Source organism: Camelus dromedarius, chromosome 6 (genome assembly GCF_036321535.1).
Source record: "Camelus dromedarius isolate mCamDro1 chromosome 6, mCamDro1.pat, whole genome shotgun sequence".
In the NCBI taxonomy this organism is placed as follows: Eukaryota; Metazoa; Chordata; class Mammalia; order Artiodactyla; family Camelidae; genus Camelus; species Camelus dromedarius.
Genome location: NC_087441.1, coordinates 6661274 through 6675798, shown reverse-complemented (window position 1 = coordinate 6675798; position 14525 = coordinate 6661274). Strand labels below are relative to the sequence as shown.

The 14525-nt window shown below is 41.7% G+C and overlaps 1 protein-coding gene and 1 pseudogene across 2 annotated transcripts in view; one reads left to right on the top strand and one right to left on the bottom strand.

Annotated features, from left to right (window-relative positions):
- LOC105086291 (plasminogen) overlaps positions 1-12992 on the bottom strand; it is a 41322-nt gene extending 28330 nt beyond the window's left edge. Inside the window, exons 1-5 of one of the 2 annotated variants that reach the window (XM_064486503.1) lie at positions 12876-12992; positions 8057-8192; positions 6562-6668; positions 1986-2100; positions 454-593 (exon numbers count right to left, since the gene is read on the bottom strand). In XM_064486503.1, the coding sequence (XP_064342573.1) occupies positions 454-593; positions 1986-2100; positions 6562-6668; positions 8057-8192; positions 12876-12990 (613 nt within the window). In that variant the 5' untranslated portion in view covers positions 12991-12992. The remainder of the gene's footprint in view (positions 1-453; positions 594-1985; positions 2101-6561; positions 6669-8056; positions 8193-12875) is intronic. The other variant, XM_010976751.3, reaches the window with a different exon arrangement.
- Positions 2631-4154, top strand: LOC116154498 (ubiquitin-conjugating enzyme E2 E1-like; annotated as a pseudogene).
- Positions 12993-14525: the final 1533 nt, after the last annotated feature.

Here is a 14525-nt window from a genome sequence, read left to right as displayed (position 1 = left end):
TTGATGTGCTCCATTTAATTGATTGGTCTATTCAAATAATAGATTGCTGACTTAAAAACTGGTTCTAGCTTGGTTTCAAGGAAACAGCAAAATCTACCATGTTAAATTAATATTGCATATTTGAATTTTGTTGATTTTGTAGTCTTAACAATTTAGTAGCAAATATGTTTTCAGCTTTATACTGTGTCAGAGCTTTAAGCATAAGAAGTTTGTATCTAAAGTTTATATCTAGCTTCATATTTGTACATGTTGAAGTACATTTTAATAAAAATAATTCAGGCCAATAATGGAAACTGTGGCAAAATCAGTCCTTTCCAAGAGGTCATACATTACTCGATTTTGTCACATATGGCACTGATTGATTATTAATATCCCTGGAGGGAATCGATTTACAGCAAATTACTCCGCAGACAAAGAGCAGACAGGAAAACATTTTCTAGAGCTGCGCCCAACCTTCGCACTCGGGGATGTCGCAGTAGTCGAATCTAGTGTTGGGGTCTGTGGTGTAGCACCAGGGCCCCTTGTCATCGTTGTCTGGGTTTCTGCAGTAGTTCTCCTCCAGGCCTGCTTGAGGTAACTTTTCAGGTGAATAGCTGTGGAGGATGGAAAAGAATCACTTTGACTATATTTTTAAAGTCAGCATGTTATCAGCAAGGCAGAATAAAATGCCCTCTCTTTCCCATCTGTCATCCAAATGCGTCTCGGCTACAACATTTGTGTTGTCTAAAGTTCAGTTTCTCTAGTGATAAGCCAGTTTCAGTGGAGTAGCTAATATTACCATTATCACTGTGTGGACAGCCAAGTCTTAGAAGTTGAGCCATTGTTTTTACGCACAACCCCTCAAAAGCCTGCCATGTTCACGATGCATCCCAAACACCTGCTTTTGTCAGGCACCCTCCTTTCCGTAAAAATAACAGAAGTTCTCCATTTTGTCTGTGTGAACGCTGCACGAGGCATTATGCTAAAATCTGTCCATACATTCTCTGACTTAGTCTTAATAAAAACCCCTATCAGGAAAGTGCTATTATAAACTCCATTTTACAGATGAGAAAACTGAGGCCCAGCAATGTAAAACAAGTCAAATCTTGCCTAAGCTTGAGCCATTCATAAGTAGCATCTCAAGAGTCTAAAGTCAGATCTGCCTGACTCCAAACTCCATGTCCTCTCTGAGCTGCATACAGAATGAATGGGAGTTGGAGGCTGGAGTTAGGCTCATTTTCAGAGGTGAGTTGCAGATCAAAAGCCCAAGACTCAGAATCTAAAATGGCAGATTTGATTTTGGGTTCTTCTTGGTCCCTGCTCTTGGTAGACTTGGTCCTCTCAGGACCTCAGTCTCCACGTCCGTTAGGATAGGAATGGCCAAGATTATCTCTAAGGCCCTGAACAATCCATGATTTGGCCACTGGCTTAATCGCTTTACCTCGACGAGCCCTCATATGAGACCTGCCCACGTCATCGGGGTACATAAAGGCAATCTGTTTGGGGGTGGTCGGGGGAGGGTAAAAGACAACAACAGTGGTAACACTGTTAACGAAAACTTAGCGCCACCTAAGACCATACTGGGCAAAGCACCAAAAGAATGACACTAAAGTGAATAGTAGGCAAGTTGCAAGATAATCTGTTTTTCATTTATATTTTATTTACTCTTCTGTTCTACACTGTTGAGGTTAACACGTACTGTGTTCTATTTGGACTAATTCAGTCCTAAACGGAGTCATCTTTGGTCTTTGCTCAGACTCAGCCTAGAACGCATAGACTCATTGTCCTCTTGTACGGTTCTAAGTCTTCCAGAAAAGTATATACACAAGAATGAATGGAAAGCAACCATTTTCTACTTCTATGCCATAAATAATGGAACCACTCCACGCCAACAATCAGTAAGGTTCTCCCTGTACCTGCTAGTCGCAAATTCTGGTTTGGGTCAGAAGTAGTGGAATCATTCTAAGCATAAGGGGTGAGCACAGAAATGAGAGAGGAAGTCTTACTTGGGTATGTGCGGAGAGCTGTTGCTCCATTTCTGACAGGTAACACCCCTTCTCGTTTTGGACATGGTCCCCCGGTAGTTCCTTCCATTTCCGGTCTTGCACTCCGAAAGATATACTGCAGTGAATTTCAAACAGTGGTCAAACCCTTCCACAACAGAACAAATCATGAAGAAGCCCTGCCCTGTTTGGACATGTTGAGAGAAAGGACTTGTAAACCAGGCAACACCATTGCGCACTATCTAAAAAGACAGCCTTGGATAAATTTGGAGTCCGAGATTTGCAGATACTACTATATATAAAATAGACAAGCAACAAGTTTCTTCTGTATAGCACAGGGAACTATATTCAATATCTTATAGTAACCTATAATGAAAAAGAATATGAAAACGCATATATGTGTGCATATGTATGACTGAAGCATTGTGCTGTACACCAGAAATTGACACAACATTGTAAACAGACTATACGTCAATTAAAAAAAGTTAAAAAAATAAGACAGCCTTTTGCATCTAGGTAAGAGTTACAGTTAGCTAAGCCATTTGGGGCATGGATTCATTTCTTCAAAGCTACAGCCCCTCCGTGTGCTGGGCATCGCTGGGGACACTGGGGACATGTGGAGTAGAGACAGGCAGAGGCCCTGCCCTCATGGAGCTTACAGTCCAGTGGACTCAGGGGGGCTGGTTACAGGAAGTATTCAAGGACGCAGACTGTGAAAGAGAGAACCTCGTGGCGACAGGTGTAACAGGAAATAAATGGCGTCATGAGAGAGTGGATGGGAAAGGGGTGGGGGCTTCTCCGCAGGGTGGCAGCAGGCTCCAGAGGTTGAAAGTTATCCAAGCCATTTCTACTTTGGGAGCTCCCAGTAGTATTTCAAATATGAAAAAGTGCTAAACAGGGTGATACAATTGTGGTCTACTTTCAATGTTTACAGTGGATGCTCTCAACCAGCCTTCACTTTAACTCACTGACTAGCCAGTGGGCCTCATCCTGTCTTTAAAATATGCTGTCAGGTGCCCGCCTGTGGCCTGGTGCTCTCTTCTACTCTGTTTCCATTGATTGGGTTATATGCTTACCAAGTCATTTATTTTTATTTCCAAAACTTTCTGTACGGCTCTATTTGATTGAAAATGATCAAAACTGCGAAATGAATATGGATAAAAAACAGCTTTTTATACTAAGTTGAATTTTCAAGGACTTGAAAGAGTTGAACAGTTTTAAAAGCTGTTATCAAATCCACTGAGTGCAATCCACTCAGAGTTGATATGAGTTTGAAGGAAGGGGCATCATACAAATACAAAGATACTATAGAGTCAGAGTGATGGATGGATGCCTCTAGACCTGCTCGACTTCAAAGAGAAGGACTCTGATTATCATAGACCATTCACTGGATTGTGGTTTATGCAAGAAATGAACCAGATAACTCCTGCTGGTGGCCCCGGATTCAAAGGAAAAAACCCTCTGCTTTACATCAAAAGGTGCCAACATAAACTTGCGTTTTCAATGAAACTATAAAAAATTTAAGGAATATTTTTATCATCTTTCATGGTTCCCCACTGAAGCCAAGTTTTTAAAGTAATTGATTGATTAACAGAATTCGGAAGGAACTAGCTGAAATAACCCTTGATCTTCCTCCTAACGGCCGACTGGGTCTGCAGGAGGTAACATTTGTGACTGGAGATTGACCACACTTGGTCCACCAGGCTCTGTATATGCAGGTGGTGTGTTTTTTCTGAACACCACATTTTCACTGCTTATCCTTTTAAGCCACTGAAGGTTACTTTCCACACCAGAATCTGTCCCTGCAACATCAGCAGTCAGGGAGTCACCTGCCTGGACATCCTTAAAGACAACTGGAGTCCTGCTTTGACTTTCTCAAAGCTGTCAATTTGTTCTCTTTTGATGAACTGCAACCCTGTGGATCCTCTGGTTGGAAGCATAGCCACTCAGTATTTGACCAAGAGAGGAGAACATCACAGGATAGCCAGACGGTGGACCAAGAGATACGCATCATTCACATCGTTTGTATGCAGTGTGACGGAGCAGAAGGCGTCTTCTCACTGCGCTGCGCATCTTTATAGCCTTTGCAATACGGACTTCTGTGTATGTGTTATACTGATTCTACTCTCTGCTTTCATCCTTTGGAGACTGGGAAGCTCTCCAAAAAGGTAAATGCTATCAAGAGTAGAACTTTGTAGCTGTAGGTTAGTTATTTTTAAAACGTCCACTTGCAGGGGGTGGATTTAGCTCAGCGGTAGAGCACATGCTTAACATGTACAGGGTCCTGAGCTCAATCCCCAGTATCTCCGTTAAAACAAACAAACAAACAAACAAATGCCTACTTGCAAGTCTTGCTTCTTGGGTGTATCAAAATGTATTTTGTGATGTACTAAGGATATTGGTCCTGAAGTCTACCAAATATTATAGTGCATTTTAGCCCAATTCATTATCTGTATGAAGTTATAAAAGTTGCTGGAGATGACTAAGAATTATGGTCATTTGCATTAAACCCAGATCTGTTTCTGAGTATGTGGCTCATGCTGTGGTGAAAAATGTTTTACCTTTTACCTTTGTCAGTTTGTAATGAAAGGATTTCCTTTTTCCCTTTGCAGCTCAGAAAGCACCTGATGTATCATCTCAAACACAATAAACGTGCTCCTGAAGGCATTTTTTAAAAAGTAGTTGATAAATTATCTGGGGAAAGTATTTCTAACACAGCTACAGCAACTTCTGCTTTAAACCCAGCACTGTGTATAAAGATTGTGGACATATCTTCGTTGAGATATGTTATTACGGTAGACACGTTACACTCATCAAAAATGTAAACTCAAGGAACTTTGGAGGCCAGGGGTGAAGGGAGACTTTTCAAAGGAGGTGATGCTTGAGCTGAGACTAGGGAGATGAGAAGGAGCTGGAAGAACAGAGGAGGGTCCCGGGCAGGAGGGGTGTGCGCTTGGCAGCTGGCAGAGCAGAGAGAAGCCCAGTGTAGAGCAGCTGCTGAGTGAAGCGCACGAGGCAGTCTTAATGCAGCGCCCCGTAGCAAACGGTGAGTATTTGGATTTTATTCTAAGGGCACAAAGGGTTCGAAGCAGGGAAGTTACAGACCAGCCACTGCCATGGCCCAGCCAGTGATGATGGCGGCTTAGACCCAAGTGGGGCAGTGGCCGTGGCGACAAGTGGAGATAGGTCTGTAATCTGACACTGGCTGTTCCCAGAAAAACCCTGGCAGGTAATTTAGCGGCAGGTCAATATTCCACAGTAAGGAAACAAGCACCCAAAAATGACTGACTTTTGACTTTTTACCTCTCTTTTGTTTGTATGTACCCTCCAAAGTGTATATAACCTTTTGCTTCCTTCCATCACCTTGAAAACAAGCCACTGTCCAACCATCCATACTGAGCCTAGCAGTCACCCCCATGATCCTTCTGGTTAACAATTTACAAACGACTTGTTTAAATGTTAGCATTTTGCAGGGAGAATCCCACCAGCCTTTTTATTAAAAAAAAACTGATGGATAGTGGGGAATCTTATATCTTCCTTTATTCACTATTTGTAAGAACTAGTAACTTCAATAGATAAACTTTAGATTTAATCTGCCCTTTAGTCTCAAGAATTAGAGCTACACAGTGGACGGGAAGTGAGTAGCAGACACTCTGCTAATTAAACCTGAGAAGGTGAACCAATACGTAAATAGAATCCTTACCTAAAGAGATGCTTCTCAAAATGTTATTTAGAGTTTTGTGGGAAGACTAGAGAGAATAAGTCATCGTCAAAAAATACATGAAATAGGATTTTCGGGTTGTTTTTAACACCTGTGATACAGAATATTTGGAGAGCAAAACTGTTATCCAAATGGTCTTAATATCTAGCCAACAACAGAGAATAGGAGGTAGCTTTAAAAGCATCACACATTCACTTAAATCTTTGAACATGTTTAATGAACTTTCTCATATCTAAGAAGACATGCAATTTCCGCAGGAGTCTAGGCCACCCATGACCCTAAACAGTGAGAGATCCAGAATTTTCAAGACAACTATGGAAAAAGAACTGCAACTCTTGCATTTTCAAAAGACAACATTTCAGAGTCTAAGGGAAATACAGACCATGCCTGAAAAGAAAAGAGGAAACTTTTAAGAATAAAAATAAGGATATTGCTTCTATTCAAATGTTGCTGCAGACTGAAAACGTCTCAGTTTTTCTATTTCTCTAGGCTTCAGACCACAGATTGTGATCCCAGCAGAACAAAAATCCAACATCATGAGAAACAGAGAGACTCTCCCTCTTCTCCTTAAAAACAAAATACGATTTTGAATATCTTATTTTCTGAGTCATAGAGGTAGAAGTGACTTTGTAAATCCAATCCCATCATTTTTAAATCAAGAAAAATGAAACCTAAAAGGGGAAGTAATGCACTCAAGTTGACATAGTGGGTTAGTGGTCAAATCCTCTGACTCGAAATTCAGTTCCGTGACGCCACAGCGCTTCCATTCTCTGGTCTGATAAGTTACAGACATAAAACCAGGGGAGGGGGAAAGGAAGGGGAAGAACAGGAAGAGAAAGAAGAAAACGTTGTACTCACTTCTCTTCTCAAATAAAACGACGTCTCTCATCCTGAGGACTGGGGAAGACTTGCTGTTTTCAGCCATGATCACACACTGCTGCTCTTTACTGTGATACTGGAATGCCCTGCAGGAGGGAGTCAGGAAACACAACAAATGTTTTCCTTTGTTTCAGAAAAGCAAACTTTTTAGGAGGAGGCTAATAGCTCAGCGGTAGAGTTTGTGCTCAGTATAGATGAGGTCCTGGGTTCAATCCCCAGTGCCTCCATTAAAAATAAATGAATAAATAAAAATAAGCCTAATTATCTCTCCACCAAAAAAATAAAGAAAGCAAACTTTTATTAATAAGCAAGAGACTCTAAAGACAACTATCTGTTGATGAATCTAGGAGCTCAGAGTCGTTACTTTCCATTCAGTACGGCACAGTATCAATGAAGCATCGTGAAAGGGTGCGTCAGCATGGTGGGTATTCTTGTCTTCTGCCTTTACCTTCTCCTCCTCCAAATTTTCTTTCTGTTTCAACTGCTTGACTCTTTCTTCACTCACTTTCTTAACAAAGTGCCAGAATACTTGCCTTGTGTTGGAGAGAAACAACCCACGGCATTGAAGCCATTCCCAAGACGGTCCGCGTGGACTCCTGCCACTTGCCCCTGACCACAGCTCTGCATCCTACCCCCCTGCCCCTGGTCCTGCGTTCACGTTCAGCCTAGCGTCAGAGCCGTCCATGGCTTCCTTTCCAGCCCCATCTCCTATGTGAATCCTTTGCTTTAGCTGACTTGGTCCATCATTGTGCCTCTCACAGGTGCCTGGCCCTGCTGCTCCCTCTGCCTGGAATGCCTCCTGCCTCATCAGTATTTACCAAGATCTCACCCTTCACAGCCCAGCTCAGTTCCCCACTCCCCCCCCGCCCCCCAGGTTTCCCCTAGTCCACTCAGTTCTAGGATTGTTCTTTCCTCGGAATCTTTATAGAGTACATATTGATGATGTCACTTATCAATACCTCACATTAGCTTCACAGATATTTTTTAATTTTTACATTTTATCCAGTTTCTGTGACTATACCATAAATGCAAAAGGGCAAACACTGAATTTTTGTATCTACACAAAAATCTATCATACATCCTGATATATAGCCTATCAACTGGGTCACTAGATCTGTGTTTCATTGCTCCTTAGGGTCTAGGACCCCTCCATCACACAATCCTTAATAAATATTTACTGACAATGATGTTAAAAATTAGAGTTCATAATATTAACTGATGATGTCTCCTGCAAAAGTGAATAACTTCCTTTGGGGACATTTTTCTAAAGGGGACGTGAATGAACTTTAACAAGAAACTACATGGTTTCAGACACAAGGAGCAAATACAGATTCCAAACTCTGATCCCATGAAACTCCTCCTTCGTCTTGAATCTTATTTTTGTTGATAAATCCACGAGCAAATTTCTCGTGATCAAAGTAATAGTGTCTCAAACAGCCAGATTTCAGCATCAGCGCAGTGATAATGAAAATACCTGCAAATGAAGCTGGTTTCCTCTTCACACTTTCTTGCACATTCGTCTACACTTCCTGCTCCCAGCTGCTTCCGGGTCAAACTAAACAGGGAAGCGCCCTGGGTATTCACATAGTCCTCCAGGGGGTCTCCAAGACCTACAAATGGAAGATAAGAATGGGACAGAGGATACATCTATCAACACCATTGTTTAATGATCACGAAGGTGTAAACGACTTGTTTTGCATCAACCGAGTAAAACTTACTGCTCTGTTGGAAGCAGAATGGGTGGCTAAGAATAAAAATGTTTAGTCTGAAAATTAGCTCCAAGATAAATAACAAGGTCCTACTGTACAGCACAGGGAACTGTATTCAGTACATTGTATGTAATGGAAAGGAATATGAAAAGGAATATACATACATGTATAAATGAATCAGTACGCTGTATACCAGAAATTAACACATGTAAATTGGATGTAATTCAATTAAAACAATTTTTTTAAGAAAATTTGTTTCATTCATAGATCGCCCTGTATTAAAAGACCAACTGGACTGATAGATTAATAGACTAGAACTGTTTGACAACTTCCATGTTGCTGGGTTAATGGGCAAGAAACCTGAAACAAGAATGAATTTGATCTGGTTGCTTATAACCACATGTTCTGATACAACAGTAAGGGACCAACAGTGGCGGTTTCCATGCTATTTGTCCATCCCCAGGTATGAACAGAATCTGCTTTCCTTCCACCGGTATGAACTTGGGTTGTGACACTGTCACTTAAACTGATGTGATGGGCATTCTCTGAATGGTTCCACCGAGGGAGACAAACTTCTGGTGAGCTGATGACGCTGAGAATGAATAGGGCCTGAACCAAGTCTCACAACACATGGTCATTTTCATACTGAACCTAGTCCAGTGACACCGCACTAGTTCTTAAAGAGAAATCATGTTTTCCATGATGATGACAGATTTCTGGCATCTCTGAGGAGACTGTGAAAGGGCAGAACCTGGGACAAACCGTGGTTTTGGTTTTCCTCTGAGATAAAATCTGAGGCAAAGACTCCGTCTGAAGTTTACTCTGCCCCCTTGCAACTGCACTGGGTGGTGGGGGGGGCCTCAGCCATGTTCACAGCACAAGGCTACGGAGAGTACGCCCTGTTCCGAGGCGCCACATGCCCCCTAAGATCGCTCTGGCAGCTCTATTCCAAGCTTGGAGGTGTCGGCCTCCATCCTTCTGGGATGGAACACTAGGCATTTTCATAGGGTGAGAGGCCAAACGAGGTTAATAAAATGGAAACAGCAGTGTTTCCTGAAGTTTATCTACATGGGATTAGGCAACCTGGTAACCTTGACCACTTTGAGGGGGGAGGTGGGGACTAAAGCCAGAGTGGGTGGCTGAAAGAGTGACTAGGAGAGGCAGTGGGAGCGGCGGGAGAGGGCAGTTCTCTTCAGAAGCTGGGCTGTGAAGGGAGCGTTTCCTTGAGGGCACATGCAGTCTCAGAAGTTTCTTCAAGATGGAATCTTCTACTCAGTGATAAAAATAATAAAATAATACCATTTGCAGCAACATGGATAGACCTGGAGACTGTCATTTTAAGTGAAATAAGCCAGAAAGAGAAAGAAAAATACCATATGAGATCACTTATAGGCAGAATCTAAAAAAAAATGACACGAATGAACTTGTTTACAAAACAGAGACAGACTCACAGACGTGGAAAACAAACATGATTACCAGGGAAGGAAGGGGGTGAGAAGGGATAAATTGGGAGTTCGAGATTTGCAAATACTAACTACTATATATAAAATAGATAAACAACAAGTTTATACTGTATAGCACAGGGAACTATATTCAGTATCTTGTAGTAACCTATGGTTAAAAAGAATATGAAAACTAATGTATGCATGTTCCCATATGACTGAGGCATTGTCCTGTACACCAGAAATTGACACAATATTGTAAACTGACTATAATTCAATTAAAATATATTTTTAAAAAAGATAAAATCTTCTAGAGTGTGTTTGGATACTGATGACAATTATCTAGGAGGAAGGCTCATGAAGGGTAAGATCCTCATTCTCCGAAAGGACATCCCTGACCCCCTGAGCACACTCAGCCTGCACAGGGGTGACGTGTTCTCAAAGATGAAGCAAGGCCATCTTGCAGAGTCTAATCCTTCCCTGTCTGCTCATCATTTTGCCTCAATTTAAGGTTCTCCAAACTGGAAGGGTGGATATTTCTACCTCTGAATAGGAAGTTGACTGATGTCATCAAAGTTTAGTACCCAAAAAGCACCTTTGCATATATCAAAAGATTATGGAGAAACATATATTTTAGACCCATACCCACATCTTCACCCAGCATCTTCTCCCAATTTGAGCTCTAGTTTCCAGGAAGAGTTGTGCTTTGGTAAATTCTACAGATCAAAACGTGATTTTAAAAACAAGCATAGTTGCCTGTAAAGATTAACATTACATCTTTGGAAGAGCTCTTAGAAAGCAGAGCAGGTCAGGGATAGAAATGATATCAAAACAAGAACATTTCCATTTTTATCGCCCTTTAGTTAATTTACCTTTGCTTATGTGATGTTATTATGTTCCACAGCATATAGCCACTGAGACTCACCTTAGGAGCTCCAAGAAATAGCCCAAAAAAAAGAATTTTTTTTTCTTTTTAGTTTGAAAAGCTTTCCCTCAATATTTTCTTTCTTTAACTTCAAGGCATATGGCAATGTGGTATAATACAGTTTATTTATTGACCCAGAAATACGAAACAAATCTTTTTAGTAAGAAAAGTGCTCTTATAATCTAGGCTGAGTGTAGATGCATATTGCTACCAAAGCAAGGACCCTTTTTTAATAATGTGGGGCTTGGGGGCAGGGTGTAGCTCAGTGGTAGAGCATGTGCTTACCGTGCACAAGGTCCTGCGTTCCATCCCTTGTACCTCCGTTTAAAAAAATAATAATAACGTGGGGTTTGATTTCATCACTGTGGTGTGTATGTGTGCACCCATGCTTGTGTGTTTGAAAGAAAAAATTTAGCAGTTTGTGAAATGTAAACCGTTTATTCCCTCTCACTGAGGACAGCTGTAAAGGAAGCTTTCTCCTCTCCCCGGTCATCGCAGCGCTCTGGAAAGAGGAAACGCTTCCACGGAAAGACAGAGTAAATGCCTTCTTTTCAAAAAGAGCTTATGAAAGCTGGTGAAGACGTATGTTAATCCTGCTGCAGAGAGTTTGTTCTCACATCTGGGTGTGACCCACTGAATTAGTCCAAGTTCCAGGTCCTGCTTTCCAGAGGCTAAAATAGAGTGTGCATCTCTGAACCCCCACACTACCATTTCCCACAAAACCCTCTTTATACACTCTTCTGCTCTGTCTTTTCCTTTGATATTTCTTTGTATGTCTCCACTAAATTCAAATGTATTTGACTCTAAAGTACAGGGGGGAGGGAAATAGCTTAGGGGTGGGGTGCATGCCTAGCACACTTGAGGTCCTGGGCTCAATCCTCAGTAGATTTTTCCTCTCCCTGGTCATTGCAGTGCTCTGGAAAGATGAAACACTTCATTTTTTTTTTTTTTAAAAGGAAAGTTAAATTAAGTACAACTTGTAAAATTTTATCTGGCTATTTATAAATCAAATTTCAAATATCTATACATTATTTATTATAAAGAACTACTGGCATAATGTATGATTCTATTTACAGGAAATGTCTAATACAAGCAAGGCAGAGACGGAAAGTAGATTTGTGCTGGCCAAGGGCTGGGTGGGGATGGCGGTGGCAGGGGAGGGGAGAAGACGGTTGGAGGTGACAGTGAAGGGGTGTGGAGCTTATCTGAAGGAGATTAAAAATGTTCTAAAAAGTGCTGTGATGGTTGCACCACTCTGAATATACTGAGAACCATTGGACTGTATGCTTTCAATGGGTGAATTGTATAGCATGTAAATTGTACCTCATAAAGCTGACCATAAAAAGGAACTACAAAGATGTGCTTGGACTATTTTAAAGAAGATTTGGACAATGTTGAAAAAGTGAGAAGAGCGCCAGATTCCTTCTCGGAGAGCCCTGGCTTAAGATCTGGCTTCTTCACTTCCTGGATTTGGGGGTTTGGTCATTAGGCAAATAACGGTGATTTTCCTAAGGACAGATTTCCTCACCTATAAAATGGGGACAATACCTAGTGCACTAGCTAAATAAGCTGGTGTTTGGTAAATGATACACACACACATAAACACACACACACACATACACACACACATGCACGTATGGATAAAAACGTGCCTGGCCGGCGGTGAGCACCCAGTGGGGATTTCTTGAACGTGCACACCATCCTACAAATCAATGCGATGTCTCCAGCATAAGAAGCAAAGTTATGCGTATGGAAAACCTTCCTTAAGCCATAACAAACAGGGAACTGGTGACCACAACCACAGACTGGTCAAAGACTGTGGTCAGAGACATTTCATTGTTCACCTGTGAAAATCAGGAGAGTATGGTACCTTAACCAAAATGGTCTAAATTAACCAAACTGAGAACCAGGCAAAGAGACTCCTACAACTTTTGGGGTTGTTAGCTATATGGGCTATTTTTTTCCAACTAAAATAACCCATTACCGGGGCTTCATCTTTTAGATTTAAAATGTCATTTATTATTTTCCCCGCCCATTTGTCTCCAGTATTCACATAAGGGAAACTAAATTTATGTCTTGAAGAATTCCTCAATCTTAGATTTCATGAGTCAAGAAGAGAAATGCAACAATTGGCACATAAAACCATCATGTACCTATTTTTAATATATTGCTAGGGAAAAAATATTGATTAAAGTGGAAAAAATCTTTAAATCTTACCTGATTTCAGGAATAAAAGAAGTAGAAGGACCACCTCCTTATGTTCCATTTTGGGACTGGGCAGCAGTGTCCGGAAAACAGTATGTCCCAATCCCAAGATGTCATTGACTTGCATGACAGGAAACGCACCCCCAAAGAAGATAATCCCATGTGGTTAATTATTCTCTTAGGTGCCTGCCCATTGCCACTGTGCTCCGAAGGGTTCAAACATTACCTTGACTGGAGGATCTTACAAAATGTTTGAGAGCGGAGTCTGCAATAGATGCTGGGAAGCGGTGGAGCAGCCCCGCCCCCGCGGCGTTCCTCCCGCCTCTCTCTGCGTCTGCGTACACCCCTAGCCCATCATCTCCCCCCCTTACTCATCTTTCCTTCCTTCTTTTTCTCACTGATAACTAACATTTGCTGAGAACTTTCCTATGCCAGACCCTCTGCCTTGTTTCATTCAACCTCCAAAGCAAGCAACATTATTATCATCCCCACTTCAGAGAAGGTGGCTCAGGCTGGGAAAGCGTATCTTTCCCAAGGTCCCTTAGTTCACCAGGGGTGCAGAGAATGGACACAGTCTACTTAGGCCTCAGGTGACAACCTGAAGCCAGAGATCCCTGCTACCATCCCCACATCCTACCAAACTGTAGAAATCACTGCGTGAGTTAAAATATTCCACTGTTATCAAAATTTCTTTATGTCCAGTGGACTCATATGTTTACCATGATTATAAATTATGTTTGTTGATCTTTTCCCCCAAATGAAGTCCCAGGGTGTCACATTCTCATCCTCAGGAAATAAATCAAGAGCGGTTAAACTAAGTCAAAGAATGTCTCCATTTTAATTGTTGGTTGTGCACTTTCCCTGGCTTAAGGCTAGAATGACCAACTAGTCCATCTTTTAAAACTCCTACATGAGTGCTCAGTAATATTCAGGAATGGACTCTATTTTAATCGTGAAATAAGAACTAAAAACACTCCTTCCTCCAGGCTATGAAATCCCTTTCTATAAATTAACCAGCAAAATGTAGAGGTGCGTACCAATCGTCTTGCGTGGAAATTCCTCCAGAATTGCCCGGGGCTGAAGTACCGTGTGCGCAGAATTCACAATAACAAAACGTGCCCGAGAGCAAGAAGGCAGCACCACTGTGAAGGACTGGGATGCCCTGGCCCATTTCCTGGTTTCCCACTGCGTCCTGGCTTTTCCCTCCTCCTCCCTCCTAGTGGCCCAGTTAATTAAAGGGGACTCAAGAGGGAAGCAAGTTGAGAAATCAGCCCCGGGAAGACGCTTCTCTTAAAATACCTGAAATATCTCTTAGGGGGATTATGTTGGTATGTTTGAGAAAGTCCTTTGGGGAAAAAAACAAAACAGACTCTAGTAACACATGATGTTTCCACTATGCATTTATTTCCACTTAAAATACTTTTACACCGCCTCATGGATATGGCATCTTGGGAACAATGTTGTCAGAAATTCTACATCCACGTAAATGTCCTTTTCCTGTTTATTGTTTTATTATGGGTGGTGGTGGTATGCCTTTTGCCTCCTTTCCTCTTGGAAGCTTCTGGAATATATCTGGTTCTACAAATGTTATTTTGTAAATGAAGTTGCCCTGCGATGTCCTTCTGACTATGTGTTCTTCACTCCTTCACGACGCATAAGCAT